Genomic DNA, 12887 nt, shown 5'->3' on the forward strand with positions numbered 1-12887 from the left:
TTTCCACCTAATATAGCGCCATAAAATAAATATCACTCGACGGAGGGATATAAAAGTTTCAGCAAAATAGATCGTTCTAAGCTTCCGTTTTGCAAGAGATCGGTTAATTGAATGTTAGCCAGGAATGCAGCAAAATTTTATTTTACCTTTAACACCGTGCTTACTGAAATTGATTTTCTCACTGACCCCTTTGATCAGCGCATATCTCTATTCGCTTAATAATAGCATATTCCTACGTGAGCTTGCTACTAGTCTCCCGTTGCTCGAACACTCTATCACACTAAACGCCTCCCTTTCTGCAGTTACTCTAAATAAAATTCAAATTGCAAAATTAAAAACTGATGCACTTTGAATTTAGGTATTGTCTTGGCTGGCAATGGGGCACTAGGAATATTTGGAACGTCTGTGAAGAATGGCGACAAAGGTTGTCTTGGTTATGGGCACCGCGAGAAGAAAAGGTAAGTCAACTGAAGTACCTAACTTAATTCTTACATCAAATACGTTTCGATGTGGTATTTTTCGTGTTTCCAGGTTGGCCTGGTGAAAGCACAACACCCAACAGCACAGACGATCCCTGGCTTGTGTCGACAACCTGGAAACACGTCGCAACATCTGCTCCACAGTGACAGTGATCTCAGACTAGATGCACAAGGAGCTTTTACCAGGTACAAGCAAAATGAACTCTGACGATATTACCTAATTAGCTGGAATTTGATTAATTATAGAAGCATCGCGTATAGGGTTAATCAGGTGACGAGGTGGCAACGAAGTTTGAGTTATAATGGGGGAAGATTGTTAACGTAATGTTGCTGTAAATTTAGCTTTTTAATGATCCACTTTTCTTTATTTAAAAATATTGTTCAAAGTTCCATTGGGACATTTTCTAAGAATTTCCTTAGAATAAAATTGATGCTTTTTTCAAAGATCAATTTTTAAAATTGGCTTATAGCACTTTCGAAAATGAAAGCCCAGTTATTGACACATTAGCAGATAACTTTGTATCGCTAACGAACAGTGTTAAAGTGTTGTGCCGATATTGGCAATTTTCTGACCCAGACACACGCCTGATGGCACGACAGTAAGTTCTTTTTTTGCAGAACGAGCACTCAGAATAATTGAGTAAAGCCATTAATAGCTTGACTCGAACGCAACTTACTGCCGAGTAACAGCATGCGGCATTATTAAAAGCGTTACGTTTTAATGAATCATTATTGCTCTCACGTAACATTGACTTTTTATTACTACCGCGCTCTTGTAGCATCATTAACGAACGTTACGAAAAACTTGCAAAATTGGAAAACATGCACTGCGCAAAATCGCTTCGACTCTATGGATCGCATCTATATTGATAAAATAAATTACGTGATCTTTTTTTAGTAAACACGCGATTTCTACTCGATTACCTGATCGATGCGTAATGAGATTGGAGGTCAAAATCGCGCTACTGATTCGATGCACATTTCATTTGGAATTGATTGACCAATATTCTACATTTTAATTATACATCCATAGGCAAAATTTGCGATCCGAATTATGCTAAATTATTAACATGAAACAGTAGATATTAACCGAGCGCGTATAGCAATAAAGGCCACCTGTTACGAAATAATCCATGGTCGGATTGAAAAAGATACGCAATCGCGTAGGTGGAAGGAAATTGCGGATTAAAAATGAAGAATAAAATTGATACACGATGCTGTAAACATAAATGCGAAACGTGTTCGAAATTTGTACAAAAGAGGTGGAAACACTCGAACGGAATAGTACTATTGTAAACCTGTAATATTTACAGATTCGAATCAGTGGACAGAGATCTCCATCCACCTTTGGGTGCTACAACCGGTAGTACAATACCACCGCAGCCTTTGAGGCCAGCACCTCAACCAAGGCCAACTGCACGACCAAGGCCGGCGCCACTTCAACCATCGAGTGCCGTAGACTACCTGAGAATGTCAGAGGCTGGTCCGGGTCCGCTAACTCCACCGCCGTCGTTACAAAGAGCGCACGTTCCCTCGAGATCGACCGGTCCCTCCTCGGTCTTTCACTTCCAGAGCGAACCCGTTAAAAGCTACGGTATGCACAAGCCATCGAACGAGCATACTTCGTTCAGATTCGACGAGAACGCGACCAAGAGCGTGACGGAGAGTATTCAAATGACACCGTACGGAGGACAGAATCACATCGATTCGAGACTTAGATACGAGCTGCAAGAGGAGGAACGACGAAAAGAGAATAGATGCAATCCTTACAGGCAATACGATACGGCTGTCGAATCAACCAGGATCAGGTACGGAGTTCACGGTGCCCCCATAAGTAGCCTGGATGGCAAAGGGGACGACGAGAGCAACACGAGCTACGGCAACTATGATATCGTCCAAAGGGGTCACATGGTACGTCAACATGTACGGAATGACTCGAGAGGATCTCCGAGCAGTTTCGGTATGACGAATTCTTCGAATGCCACCAGCCAGACCATCATGGAATCGATATACGGGCCCGAGGCACTGTCTAAGATGCTTCAGAGCACTCAGAGTCTCGGCAATGACCTCGATCACAAGAGCAACGAGCTGCAAAGCATCGAGATGACTCCCTTCAGAAGTTGCAGCCTTCAGGACGACATCGGTTCGTCCTACTTGTTTCGGGAGTCTCAAGGCTTGCAGAAGGTCTCGCAGTACATCCAAAGCCTGCCCGATCTTCCTATTTACGATTCGATGAACGAATACGCGTTACACCAAGATCAAGATCACGTCCTCTACGACGACACGATTCAGCAATCGATCAAGGTCAATAGCGACTCGGCCTCGAGCCCTATACCGCCACCCCCCGCGCCACCCGATCCTGCTAAAGATGTGCCAAAAAAGAGCGAACCAACCACCGGCGAGAGAATATTCAACGCCCTCAGACTGGTCACTTCGCAGAGTTACATCGACGCGTCTGATTTCTACAAGTACGTCCCTTCGATTGTGGAATAATAAATTCCATATTGTTTTAATAACCGTATCAATCTTGTCCATCGTAGTTCGGTACTATCCTCTGCGCAACAAGTTCAACGATTCACTTTCCCGTCGAAATCTCCGACTATCGTGGAAGATAGCATCAACAACCATCTGCAGGATGAGGTTCAAGATATGTACGGGGAAAATGATTCTGACGTGATGGGACCCGATGGTTCCAGGCGTAGCTCAGATTTGTACAGTCCTGAGCTTAATTTAGAAGCGCACAGAACTGCACAAGAGGTAGATATAAATAAGTTAATTCGATACTGTTTGAATGCATACATTGCTATACTGTATTTTTGCAACAGGTGTACAATAGTTTACAAGATCCTCCATCGTCACCGTTATTGCTTAAAGGTCACAGTCAAGATACCTGTACCTACATAACCGACCCTAGCTTTACAAGAACTTCAGAGGTATGAAAAAATATTAATTGTAGTTAGAGTTCTGTCTAACGAATATCACTTTCAGGATATATTTAATAGCATCGAACAGAGGAGGAAGAGTATGGAAAGGTTAAATGGCATCCACGAATTGAACGAGCTCGATGACGCTGATTCGTTGAGGTACACTTTCAATTATTATCCACTGTGTATGTACACATTGAATAAAATATTTCTATGTAATTTTACAGGAAAAGAAACAATCAAGAATTTTACGCTGCATTGGAAGAAATGCAATTGAAACGAAAACTATCACAGGTATATGTATATAACAAAATTGATTGTTATAATAAAATATCTAAAGGAGATTTAATTCACAGAGTTTAGAAGACAGTTTTATTACGAACTACACCATGAACGATCACAATGAGTTCAGTCCCGAAAGTCGTCGCGGACCCCAAGGACCTGAACCAGAACCTCCACCGGACGAATCTAACTTAAAAAGGGCGATAAGCTGCGAAAGTGTGTGCTCGGATACGAGTGTAGTTCTAAATGATCTGGAGGAGGCTCCTATCGTCGGACATGTTTGTGTCGGTATTGAATACGATAAATGGAGTGGACGAGGAGGGGAAAACGAGGGCGATCTTGCAATCAGTGTACTCGAGGCCCGAGATCTCGTCACCCCTGATGGTCAACCAGCTCGAGATACTTTTGCTAGGTTTGATGTCCTCTTTATTTATCATTTTTGAACCTATTTGGATAGATCTACTCATATCAGAAAGGCTACGATCTCTAACACGTTCAGTCCGAGCGACATCATAAGATGCCAAGCTGGTCGAACTCGACATCCTCGTGACGTCAGAAGATGCCTCGTTCGACAAGCAGAGTTTAATTAAAAACCCTCTTTATTTCAGAGTTTGTCTGTTACCCGACAGACAAATGCACGTGAAGTGCACCAGATTGTACAGAGCAAGTCCTTCGCCTAGTTATCAAGAGAAATTTCCTTTTCATCTCGATGGTGGCCTTACAGGCCGAACTCTCCTTGTCGAAGTACGTATTAATAAAAATACTTAACAAAGTGAATTGTTTTGCAATTGTAAATAACGCGTATGTTAAATTTCTAAGGTGTTTTCCGACGAGTCCAGTAGAGGTGGCGGTGCATCCCTTATTGGAGAAGCGAGCTTACGCCTTGGATCTGCGCCAAGGGCGGCAACTACTTGGTTACCTCTTACTGGATCAATTATATTAACTCCACGATTAGGAGAATTGATGTTCTCTTTGAGTTACTTGCCGACAGCTGAGAGACTCACGCTAGTTGTTGTGAAGGCTAGAAATTTACGCGGTGCTAATCTCATACCCGGAGACTTCTTCGTTAAGGTAAAGGGTGAAACTAAAATTTTTATCGGGTCCCTGAACTTTACTGAAAGTGTCAAATATCTAGTGTTTGCTCGACTTGTAAATATCGTATTTGTTCTATTACGAAGGTTTATCTACTGCAACAAGGGAAGAAGATCCACAAGAAGAAAACATCCGTAAAGAGAGGAGAAAAGAGCCCGATCTTCAACGAGGCAATTATTTTCAACGTGCCCACTCATATTTTGCAGGTTCGAATAATTGTACACGCGTTGCATACAAGATTCTCACGATTTTTATTAATTACCAATTGCTTCATCTATTTTCAGAATATTCAGATAAGATTAACCGTAGCAGAAATAACGGGAGAACAACAAGGCACAAATTCGAAACCTTACTTTGTGGTGGGGCACGTGATCGCGGGGCCCACCACAACGGTAAGAGCTTCCGATCATTGGAGACAAATGTTAACTTCTCTGAGACGTCCTGTCGCCATGTGGCATCCGCTCAGGAAATAAAATAAAGGAGAAAGATATAAAGGACGACAATGTAGGACATCTGTATCGATTCGAAGTATACACGGAGAACGGTAACGTGTTGCAATATAACGTTACAGTAGACAGAGTTCTCATCTGTGTTTGTGACGAAGAGAATCCTTTCGTTGACACGTTTTACAAAAGAAAGGATCATTGGAAACATTGTAAATTCGCGAATTACAGGGTGCTGACACATTTAAGGCCTCAAGTAAAGTAAACAGATTTTCTATTTGTGTTACGATTGCTTGTAAGTATCTCCATCAAATGTCCAGCATTCTATGATGTATTTAACCGTTCTCCTCTATACTATAACAAAATGGCACGTTAAAAATGAAAGATGATATCCAAGAAACTGATGGTTTCGTTGGTATAAATCTCAATGTCGTGTCCTGTTGTACATGTACTAAATGGATATGCATGATATGTTGTTTCATGTAATGTAAGGTTCCAAACGACGGCTCCGTGGGCAAATCTTTTTGGTGACTCTTACGCGAACGAATGATCGTCGTTATCCAGTGATGGGCGGATTAAGTGCCTGCCGAAGAGCTCACGGACAAATTTTCAAATTTGGAAATTTAGAAATTTGGAAAGATCAAATTTACAAAATTTACAAATTAACAAATTTTGAAAGTTGGAAATTTGGAAGTATAGAAAGTTCAGATTTTCAAACTGAAAAAGAAGAGAGCTCACGAGAAAATTTTCAACTTTTGAACTTTAGAAACATCGAATTTACGAATTAACAAATTTGTAAAATTGAAGAGGTGGAAATTTGAAAGTATAGAAAGTTCAAATTTCCGAGTTTAGAAATTGACTACCCATCAGTGCCTCGTGGGCGCAGTTACCCAACACTGGTCACTATCGACGACAGATCGATTCAAAGAATAGATTAACGGACATGGATACAATCGATACGGATAACACGGAGCTGATGTTAATCATTTCAGACTGATGTATCGATATCAAAATCATCTTTAGGCACAAATCGTTCTAGGCTCTAAATGGATCTACATCGTCATTCATATCGTGTGTCCCTCCACAAGGAAGGTTCGAACGAACTTTTGTGACGACTACAAGGTTCTACCGTACGAGGCTCAAATATTTATATTAATATTTTATATACGGCCGGCGAACGTCAAAGCCAAAGGAGGACAGTAGCCTTATCATTTATTCGTTTCGTTGATTATATCGACGAGTTCTCAATGAATTGCACACGAAATCAAGGAAAAGCTGTTCTTTTTTTCTTTGCCATGAAGATAGTACATAGGTGTACGAACTTTAGAAACCTAGCTTAGTCGAGCCTTCCTTAGGTGTATAGAAAGTGCATTAAACACTTCTATTTGTTAATATAAGCTGAGAAAAGGTGTACAAAAGGCACCGATCAAAATGATGTTTCTTTTGTTTGAAAAAAATTCGATACTCCTTTTATTCACACCAGACAATCACCATTTCTTTTCGTAATAGAATTGTTTATCGGTTGCACGAATGCTTAGAAACCTGGTCGTTTACCAATTTTTTATTTATATATTTCACGGTATCGGTGTAATCTTACTCGGTGTTCGTTGAACAATCATGCTACGTTGCATAAGATGATATAAGGAAATGATAAGAGAGGAGGCTTTTGGTAACTCGTCGCGATCAAAGGATCCATTGCGACGTCGAAGAATTGACGAACGATCGAAGCTCTCTAATTCAGGGTTTTATCGAGATATTAACGTTGTTGTTCCCAATGGACTGTTAATGTTTGTACAGAGTTTATTAACGACGTACTTCGACGTGCAGAGCATTCTCTTCGAAACACGAATAACTGATCTCAATCTTTTGTTGCTTTCTCTTCAGAAACGATATTAACTGCGCCAATAATCATAAATGATCGCCAGGCCAGTGTTAATCGTTCTTTCACTCTCGATTATATCTTCTTCTTTCAATCTGTGATTCAATCAGCTACTTTCGTTCCGTTCACTTCAATGCTGAATATCTTTAGCTACATCCGCTACTTTTCTTCTCCTACCTATGTTTTCCTCCTCTTCTGCGACAGTACTTGGCGCACGGCCGAATTATACAATCTTTAAACAATGTAGGCCAGGCATGCACACGAAATTGCCCGTAACGCGGCCGAGTGCCCGCGTGCTTGTTAAGGGTTCACGTTTAAAAGGCTGATTCGAGTCTGTGCCCGTTACTCTGCCCGCGTGCTACCTCGGACGCCCGTGCACGTTTTACTACTCGTTGTGCATGCCTGATGTAGGGTCAATGCGAAACTGCTGCCGATTGTTTATAAAAGCGCGGTAGAGTTTAGCAACGGACGTTCACTTGATCCTAGAATTTGCTCGGCTACGATTCCATCGAGCGTTCCAGGTATACAGACGATTATTCCTCATAATTGAATGTATACCATCATTCTGTTGGTACTATTTTTGACACTGCTCAAAAGGAAACAGAAGAATACATGGAAAACGATTGAAAGTCTATATGTATAATCGTTTCCGTGTTAAAGTGGTAGCACGTTGACTATCACAAAGATAACCAATGATTAAATATTATAATAAAGAAAAAATGATTTTGGATGCTAATTTGAAATGGCATATTAAAAAGTTATCGTGTTTTATATTAAATATATCTGTTTTCAGAGTGGTAGTGAACGTGTTACAAGGATTTATCAATTCTTCCGTTTTCTAATTGATGATTGATGCCAATTCTTGTTGTATCGATAATGAAATAATTGAATAAGTTTATAGTATCAACAGAAATGACAAACCTCGTTATGATTAACGACTAATGGAATCATTGGCGCAAATCAAACGAATTAGATAGCATTTCGGACCTCATAGCCTATTCTATACCTATAAATTTTGTACCTCTTCGTACACGATAAAAATTGAAGAAACAAACTAATCCTTCGTATACACGTAACACATTACGCATAAATACACGTGTATATATATACATATACATCTATCTTATACTATAGATACATTACAAAAAAGAATTTTACACTCTATATTATACATCTTTTGTCATAAATTGCCGACTATTCGAATCCATACTTATTATAACTTATTCAGGTTTTTTCTATCGCCAACTTACTATGGGACTAATATCGCTGAATTCTCTCATTAACTCCATGAAATATATTTGTAAATTATTATCCATCGTGGACGACATGTATCTCTGCATCGTTTCGTACAAAGTGATCTGTGAGAACGATCACAATTTTCGATAGCCAATTCGACATTTTTTTTTCACTTTCATTTTTTAAACTTTAAACTGTTTCTATAGATATTAGATAATTTTCTAATGTACGAGTATTTTGTTGAAAAATGAGCATCTAATTTTATTCGAATCATTCTATATTTCACAATTGGCCATTTAACGTGCAAGAACCTAATATGATTTCAGAATTATTTCGGTCCGATGAAGTTGATTATGATTAGTACGAAGAAAGCTAATTAACTGATCCGTTCTCGCGTGTTCCACTTTGTACACACGAACCGTACGTAGTACGTATGTATGTATAATCTGTATACATGTAAGTCGAATTATCATTCAACACTGTTGTATATCAGCACAAAAACTAATATCTTTTATTCTTAATACCTACGCGACGCACACGCGCGCGCACACACGCGTCAAACACCGTTCGGCTATATACGTCTGTGTTCAGTACCAAGTATAGTAGGCTCCTCTAGGGAAACGTTTATTTGGAAACGTTTCGTTTAACATATATCTTATTATCAATATTTTTTTGCAACTTAAATATTTGGATTTTAGAATTTTGAAATTTGATGTTGAAAGTTATTAAAAAATTCACTTGCTTTCTATCAATTAACCTTCTTCCCTTACATTATTTTTCTTCCAGGGAAGCCTACAATGCTCGATACTGTACGTATGTGTACGTTCGTGTGCGCGTTTGTTACGGATACATATACTAAGTTTTACTGTTGAACTGGAAATCACATTAACGTGTAGCGCAGAATGACGACAAGGAGAGAATAATATTTAAAAAAAAAAAAGGCGTTTAATAGCTTGCTTCTCGTTTACCAGAATTTAGTTTTATCAGAGGCTAGCTATAGACGAACTTAAAGAGAGAAAGATTATGAAGAACGAAAGATCCAAAGAGTGTAAGAGAGAGAGAGAGAAAATTAGAGTACGAAAGATAGGAGAGAATGGGAGAGAATGGAGAAACGAGAGAACGCACAGAACGCGAGAAAGGAATAGTGCAAAAGATAGCAAGAAAGGAAGTTAAAGAAAAAAAGGGAAAGAAGAGTGATGATGACAATAATAATGCCAAGCGATTCGTACCGCAATGACACTGTTGATAGCTACTGCGATAATGGTACACTCTAACGTTCACACAAAAATTTTCATTTTTCTATTTGTTGATATGCATGTTTTATTTATCTTGCTGTTTGATTAAATTATACTGATTCGATCTACTCTCTTAGACACACGAATTTTATATAGTTTTAAGAATCTGCTGTAGATTTTGAAAAATATGATTAACTAATGTTTTCAGTCTCATCTATCACCAATTTTAGAAATTTGCTGATTTTTCAAATATAAACAAAATTAAGAAGAACCTCCTGCACTTGAAATTGTTCTACAAGTATCGTTGCAAAAAAAAAAATAAAGAGTGGACCATTTTTTATTGTATAACAAGGTATACAAATTCTACTAAAATTTAAATTCAAATTTTTAAAAACAGAATAAAAATGAATTGATTTTTTCTGACAAAGGACTAATTAAATTATCTAAAGATTTTTGCAATGACCTAATATTTCAGCTAGCAGCTTTTCTTTTTAAAATATACCTTTACAACTTCAATCAATATTTTCTGAAATACGTTTGTAACACTAATTTATCATTATAAATTACGATGCCTTATAAGTTATGATCGTGATTAACGTGTGGTTCGAATCGCTCAGCGTAGCCATTGCATGAGTGTATAATTCATACAAAAAAAAATACTATAAAGTTTAAATTGTTTTATATTTTTGTTACGCCTCTCTGTGATATGATAAGGGCACATTCACTTCCCCCTGTATATGCATTGAATCTTTGTATCTTATCGATTAAGGTGAAACTTTTCGAGGAATAACCCTTGCCAAGCCCTTCCTAATTACATTTCGGAATTATGCTCGTGCGTACCGTCATGTTGAACATAAATCAAAATCATACGAGTTTCAAGCGATCGCGAAACACTCGCAAATTGTAAACACTATTTTACTTATCAACTTAAGGGAGTTGTTCAAGCGTTTATGTATGTATATTGTACTACTATACAGACTGAGTCATTTAAAATGGCTGTGTGAAATGAAAAGGACGAAAAAAGAATGGAAAGGACAGTAATTAATCTTAAGCAATTAAGAAAAGTTATATAAAAATCCCTTGGAAAACTGAATAAGTTTATATTATAAGTTATTAAGAAATTTCTGTGTTTTTTGTTTTTAGTTGCCTTATTTTATTGCGTTTTAACCCAAATTATTATTTCCATTAAGATAAAATTTTACAAGAGTAAACCACCCTGACCCCTATTTAATTACACCAATGCAAATATAAATGACAAGAGAAATGAATGATTTCTAATAGTAGTTTTAATTGATTCAGTCTATATAAAAAGTTTTTTCTAAAAGAACTGTGAAGATGTATTGTCTATGCTTCATTGAATAGTTCGATTCGCTGTACGTATACTCTTACTCCTCAGTTTCATGATCTCGGTGTTACATGTGTAATTAAACGCATAGATTCATTGAATGGAAAAACCTAAATAGGAAAATTTGTCTAGATTAAACACTATTGATTTTTAGCAATGGTAACATATCCCTTAAGCCTTAAGATAAGGTACGTTCGAGCTTGTGCTTGCGAAAGGTATAACGTGTATTGTTACACATTACATTGTATAATACTACTTGTAAACAAGAAAAAGGATCTTCACGCTAAAAACTGTGAAAAATTATATATTACAAATGAAAATATTAATCGCTAAACACTACTATTAACTATACATGATCATTGTTAATCATGGTTGCGGTTCTATTTACACGATTCGTTTACTGAATAAATTCGAAACAAATATATTTGAAGTAACAACTAATGTCTTATATATCATTATCATTGAAATCCTGAAATCCTGAAATATTTTGTTTTTTTTTTTTTACTAATCAATTAATAATCCAATTATTGATTTTTAGCGATGATAACTCAATGGCAATATTTCCTTTGATATAAAGTAAGCTTACAATTTATATCATAATTATGGTAGTAAAGCACTTTGCAGAAATACAAAAAAAGAAAAACATTTCACTTTCATAAATATGATTATAATGAAATACTATAATGTGTGTATAAGAAAAAAATAATTTTACCCGGCTGGTCATATTATTTACTTTATTTCTAATTTATTATACTGAATTACGTTTATAAAGTTAAAATCGAATTGTGCAAGAGCGGAAGGACATCTCGTGGTTAAAATACGTTAATACCACCAAACGAGGTACAAAATGAACCTATTATCCTATGATAATAAGATCTGGAAAAATCTATTATCTCATGAGAGCTTGTTCCACGCTCTGAAATATCGACGTAGCTTAAAAGCTCATTTTATATAAAAATGTAGCAAAATATGAAAATCCTATCTCCACGAGTATAGATCCACTTGTGGATTAAAATAAAAATAAAATTTTTAATTCTTGAACTCACCGAACTGATGAGCGGCTATGGAAAGGTAAGTGGACGGCAGCATCATGCGAATAATCTCCTAAGTAGTAGGTGATGTGAAGTGTGGAAACATCAGCATTGGTTGACCATTCTGTAATTAATAATTAAATCGATCAATAACAATCATTTAATAAGTATTGGTTGAAATAGATGGGATATTTGAATTTACTGCTAAAAAGTTTCGAAGATTATAGACGCCATATTGGAATAAAAGTCAAAACCTCGTTTATCAATTTAAAATACTAAATTACAAGAAAGAAAGTAACAAGAACATACAAAATTTAATGTCATTTAAGAAGTTATTGATATAAAATGGAAATAATTAAAACAATAGTGTTCCAACTTGAATGTAACAGTAAAAAGTAAGAGTAATACAGTAAAAATTGCAATTTACGTATTTCTGATGAATATGCCGAGGTGATGTGAGAAATCAGGAAACGGGACTCCTGTTCGACTTTCCTTTCCGTTTTTTGAACTAATGATACCCGAAACACAATTTAATATAATATATTAAAATGATTTAAGCTCACTTGTTACAGACACGTGCACTCATGGCAAAGTTTCGAAGAGAAATGACGTAGCTGAGTCAGGCCTGCACATATAGCCAACAGCGACGATTCTCATTGGTCGAAATTGGGCCGTAAGTAGTTTCGACCAATCAGAATTGTCGCCGTTAGCTATGTACGCAGGTCTGACTTTGTACATAACTTTTCTTCGAAACTTTGTCCTGAATCCACGCGTTTGTAACAAAGTGAGATTGAATCGTATTAAAATATTATATTAAATTGTATATTATATATCAGAAGTGTGAAGAACTGAAGAAAAAGACGAAAAGAAGACCAGGTTCATCATTTCCGACATCAATTCCACATTGTCTTCAGAAATGCGTAAGTTGACATTTTTTACTC

The 12887-nt window shown here is 37.0% G+C and overlaps 2 protein-coding genes across 6 annotated transcripts in view; one reads left to right on the plus strand and one right to left on the minus strand.

Annotated features, from left to right (window-relative positions):
• Positions 1 to 11322, plus strand: part of LOC114882891 — a 52545-nt gene extending 41223 nt beyond the window's left edge. The window contains exons 4-15 of the mRNA XM_029200054.2: positions 359 to 458; positions 532 to 665; positions 1793 to 2947; positions 3020 to 3236; positions 3305 to 3412; positions 3468 to 3562; positions 3631 to 3697; positions 3760 to 4097; positions 4294 to 4429; positions 4505 to 4756; positions 4864 to 4983; positions 5062 to 11322. Of these exons, the coding sequence (XP_029055887.1) occupies positions 359 to 458; positions 532 to 665; positions 1793 to 2947; positions 3020 to 3236; positions 3305 to 3412; positions 3468 to 3562; positions 3631 to 3697; positions 3760 to 4097; positions 4294 to 4429; positions 4505 to 4756; positions 4864 to 4983; positions 5062 to 5250 (2911 nt within the window). The 3' untranslated portion in view covers positions 5251 to 11322. The remainder of the gene's footprint in view (positions 1 to 358; positions 459 to 531; positions 666 to 1792; positions 2948 to 3019; positions 3237 to 3304; positions 3413 to 3467; positions 3563 to 3630; positions 3698 to 3759; positions 4098 to 4293; positions 4430 to 4504; positions 4757 to 4863; positions 4984 to 5061) is intronic.
• The window catches only part of LOC114882892 (synaptotagmin-5), a 111694-nt gene extending 99167 nt beyond the window's left edge, over positions 1 to 12527 (minus strand). For 3 of the 5 annotated variants that reach the window (XM_046285309.1, XM_029200059.2, XM_029200055.2), the window contains exons 1-2: positions 12374 to 12527; positions 11962 to 12070 (exon numbers count right to left, since the gene is read on the minus strand). The gene's annotated coding sequence lies outside the window, so the exon portion shown is untranslated. The remainder of the gene's footprint in view (positions 1 to 11961; positions 12071 to 12373) is intronic. The other 2 variants (XM_046285314.1, XM_029200056.2) reach the window with 1 other exon arrangement.
• Positions 12528 to 12887: the final 360 nt, after the last annotated feature.

Source organism: Osmia bicornis, chromosome 1 (assembly GCF_907164935.1).
Source record: "Osmia bicornis bicornis chromosome 1, iOsmBic2.1, whole genome shotgun sequence".
NCBI classification, from domain to species: Eukaryota; Metazoa; Arthropoda; class Insecta; order Hymenoptera; family Megachilidae; genus Osmia; species Osmia bicornis.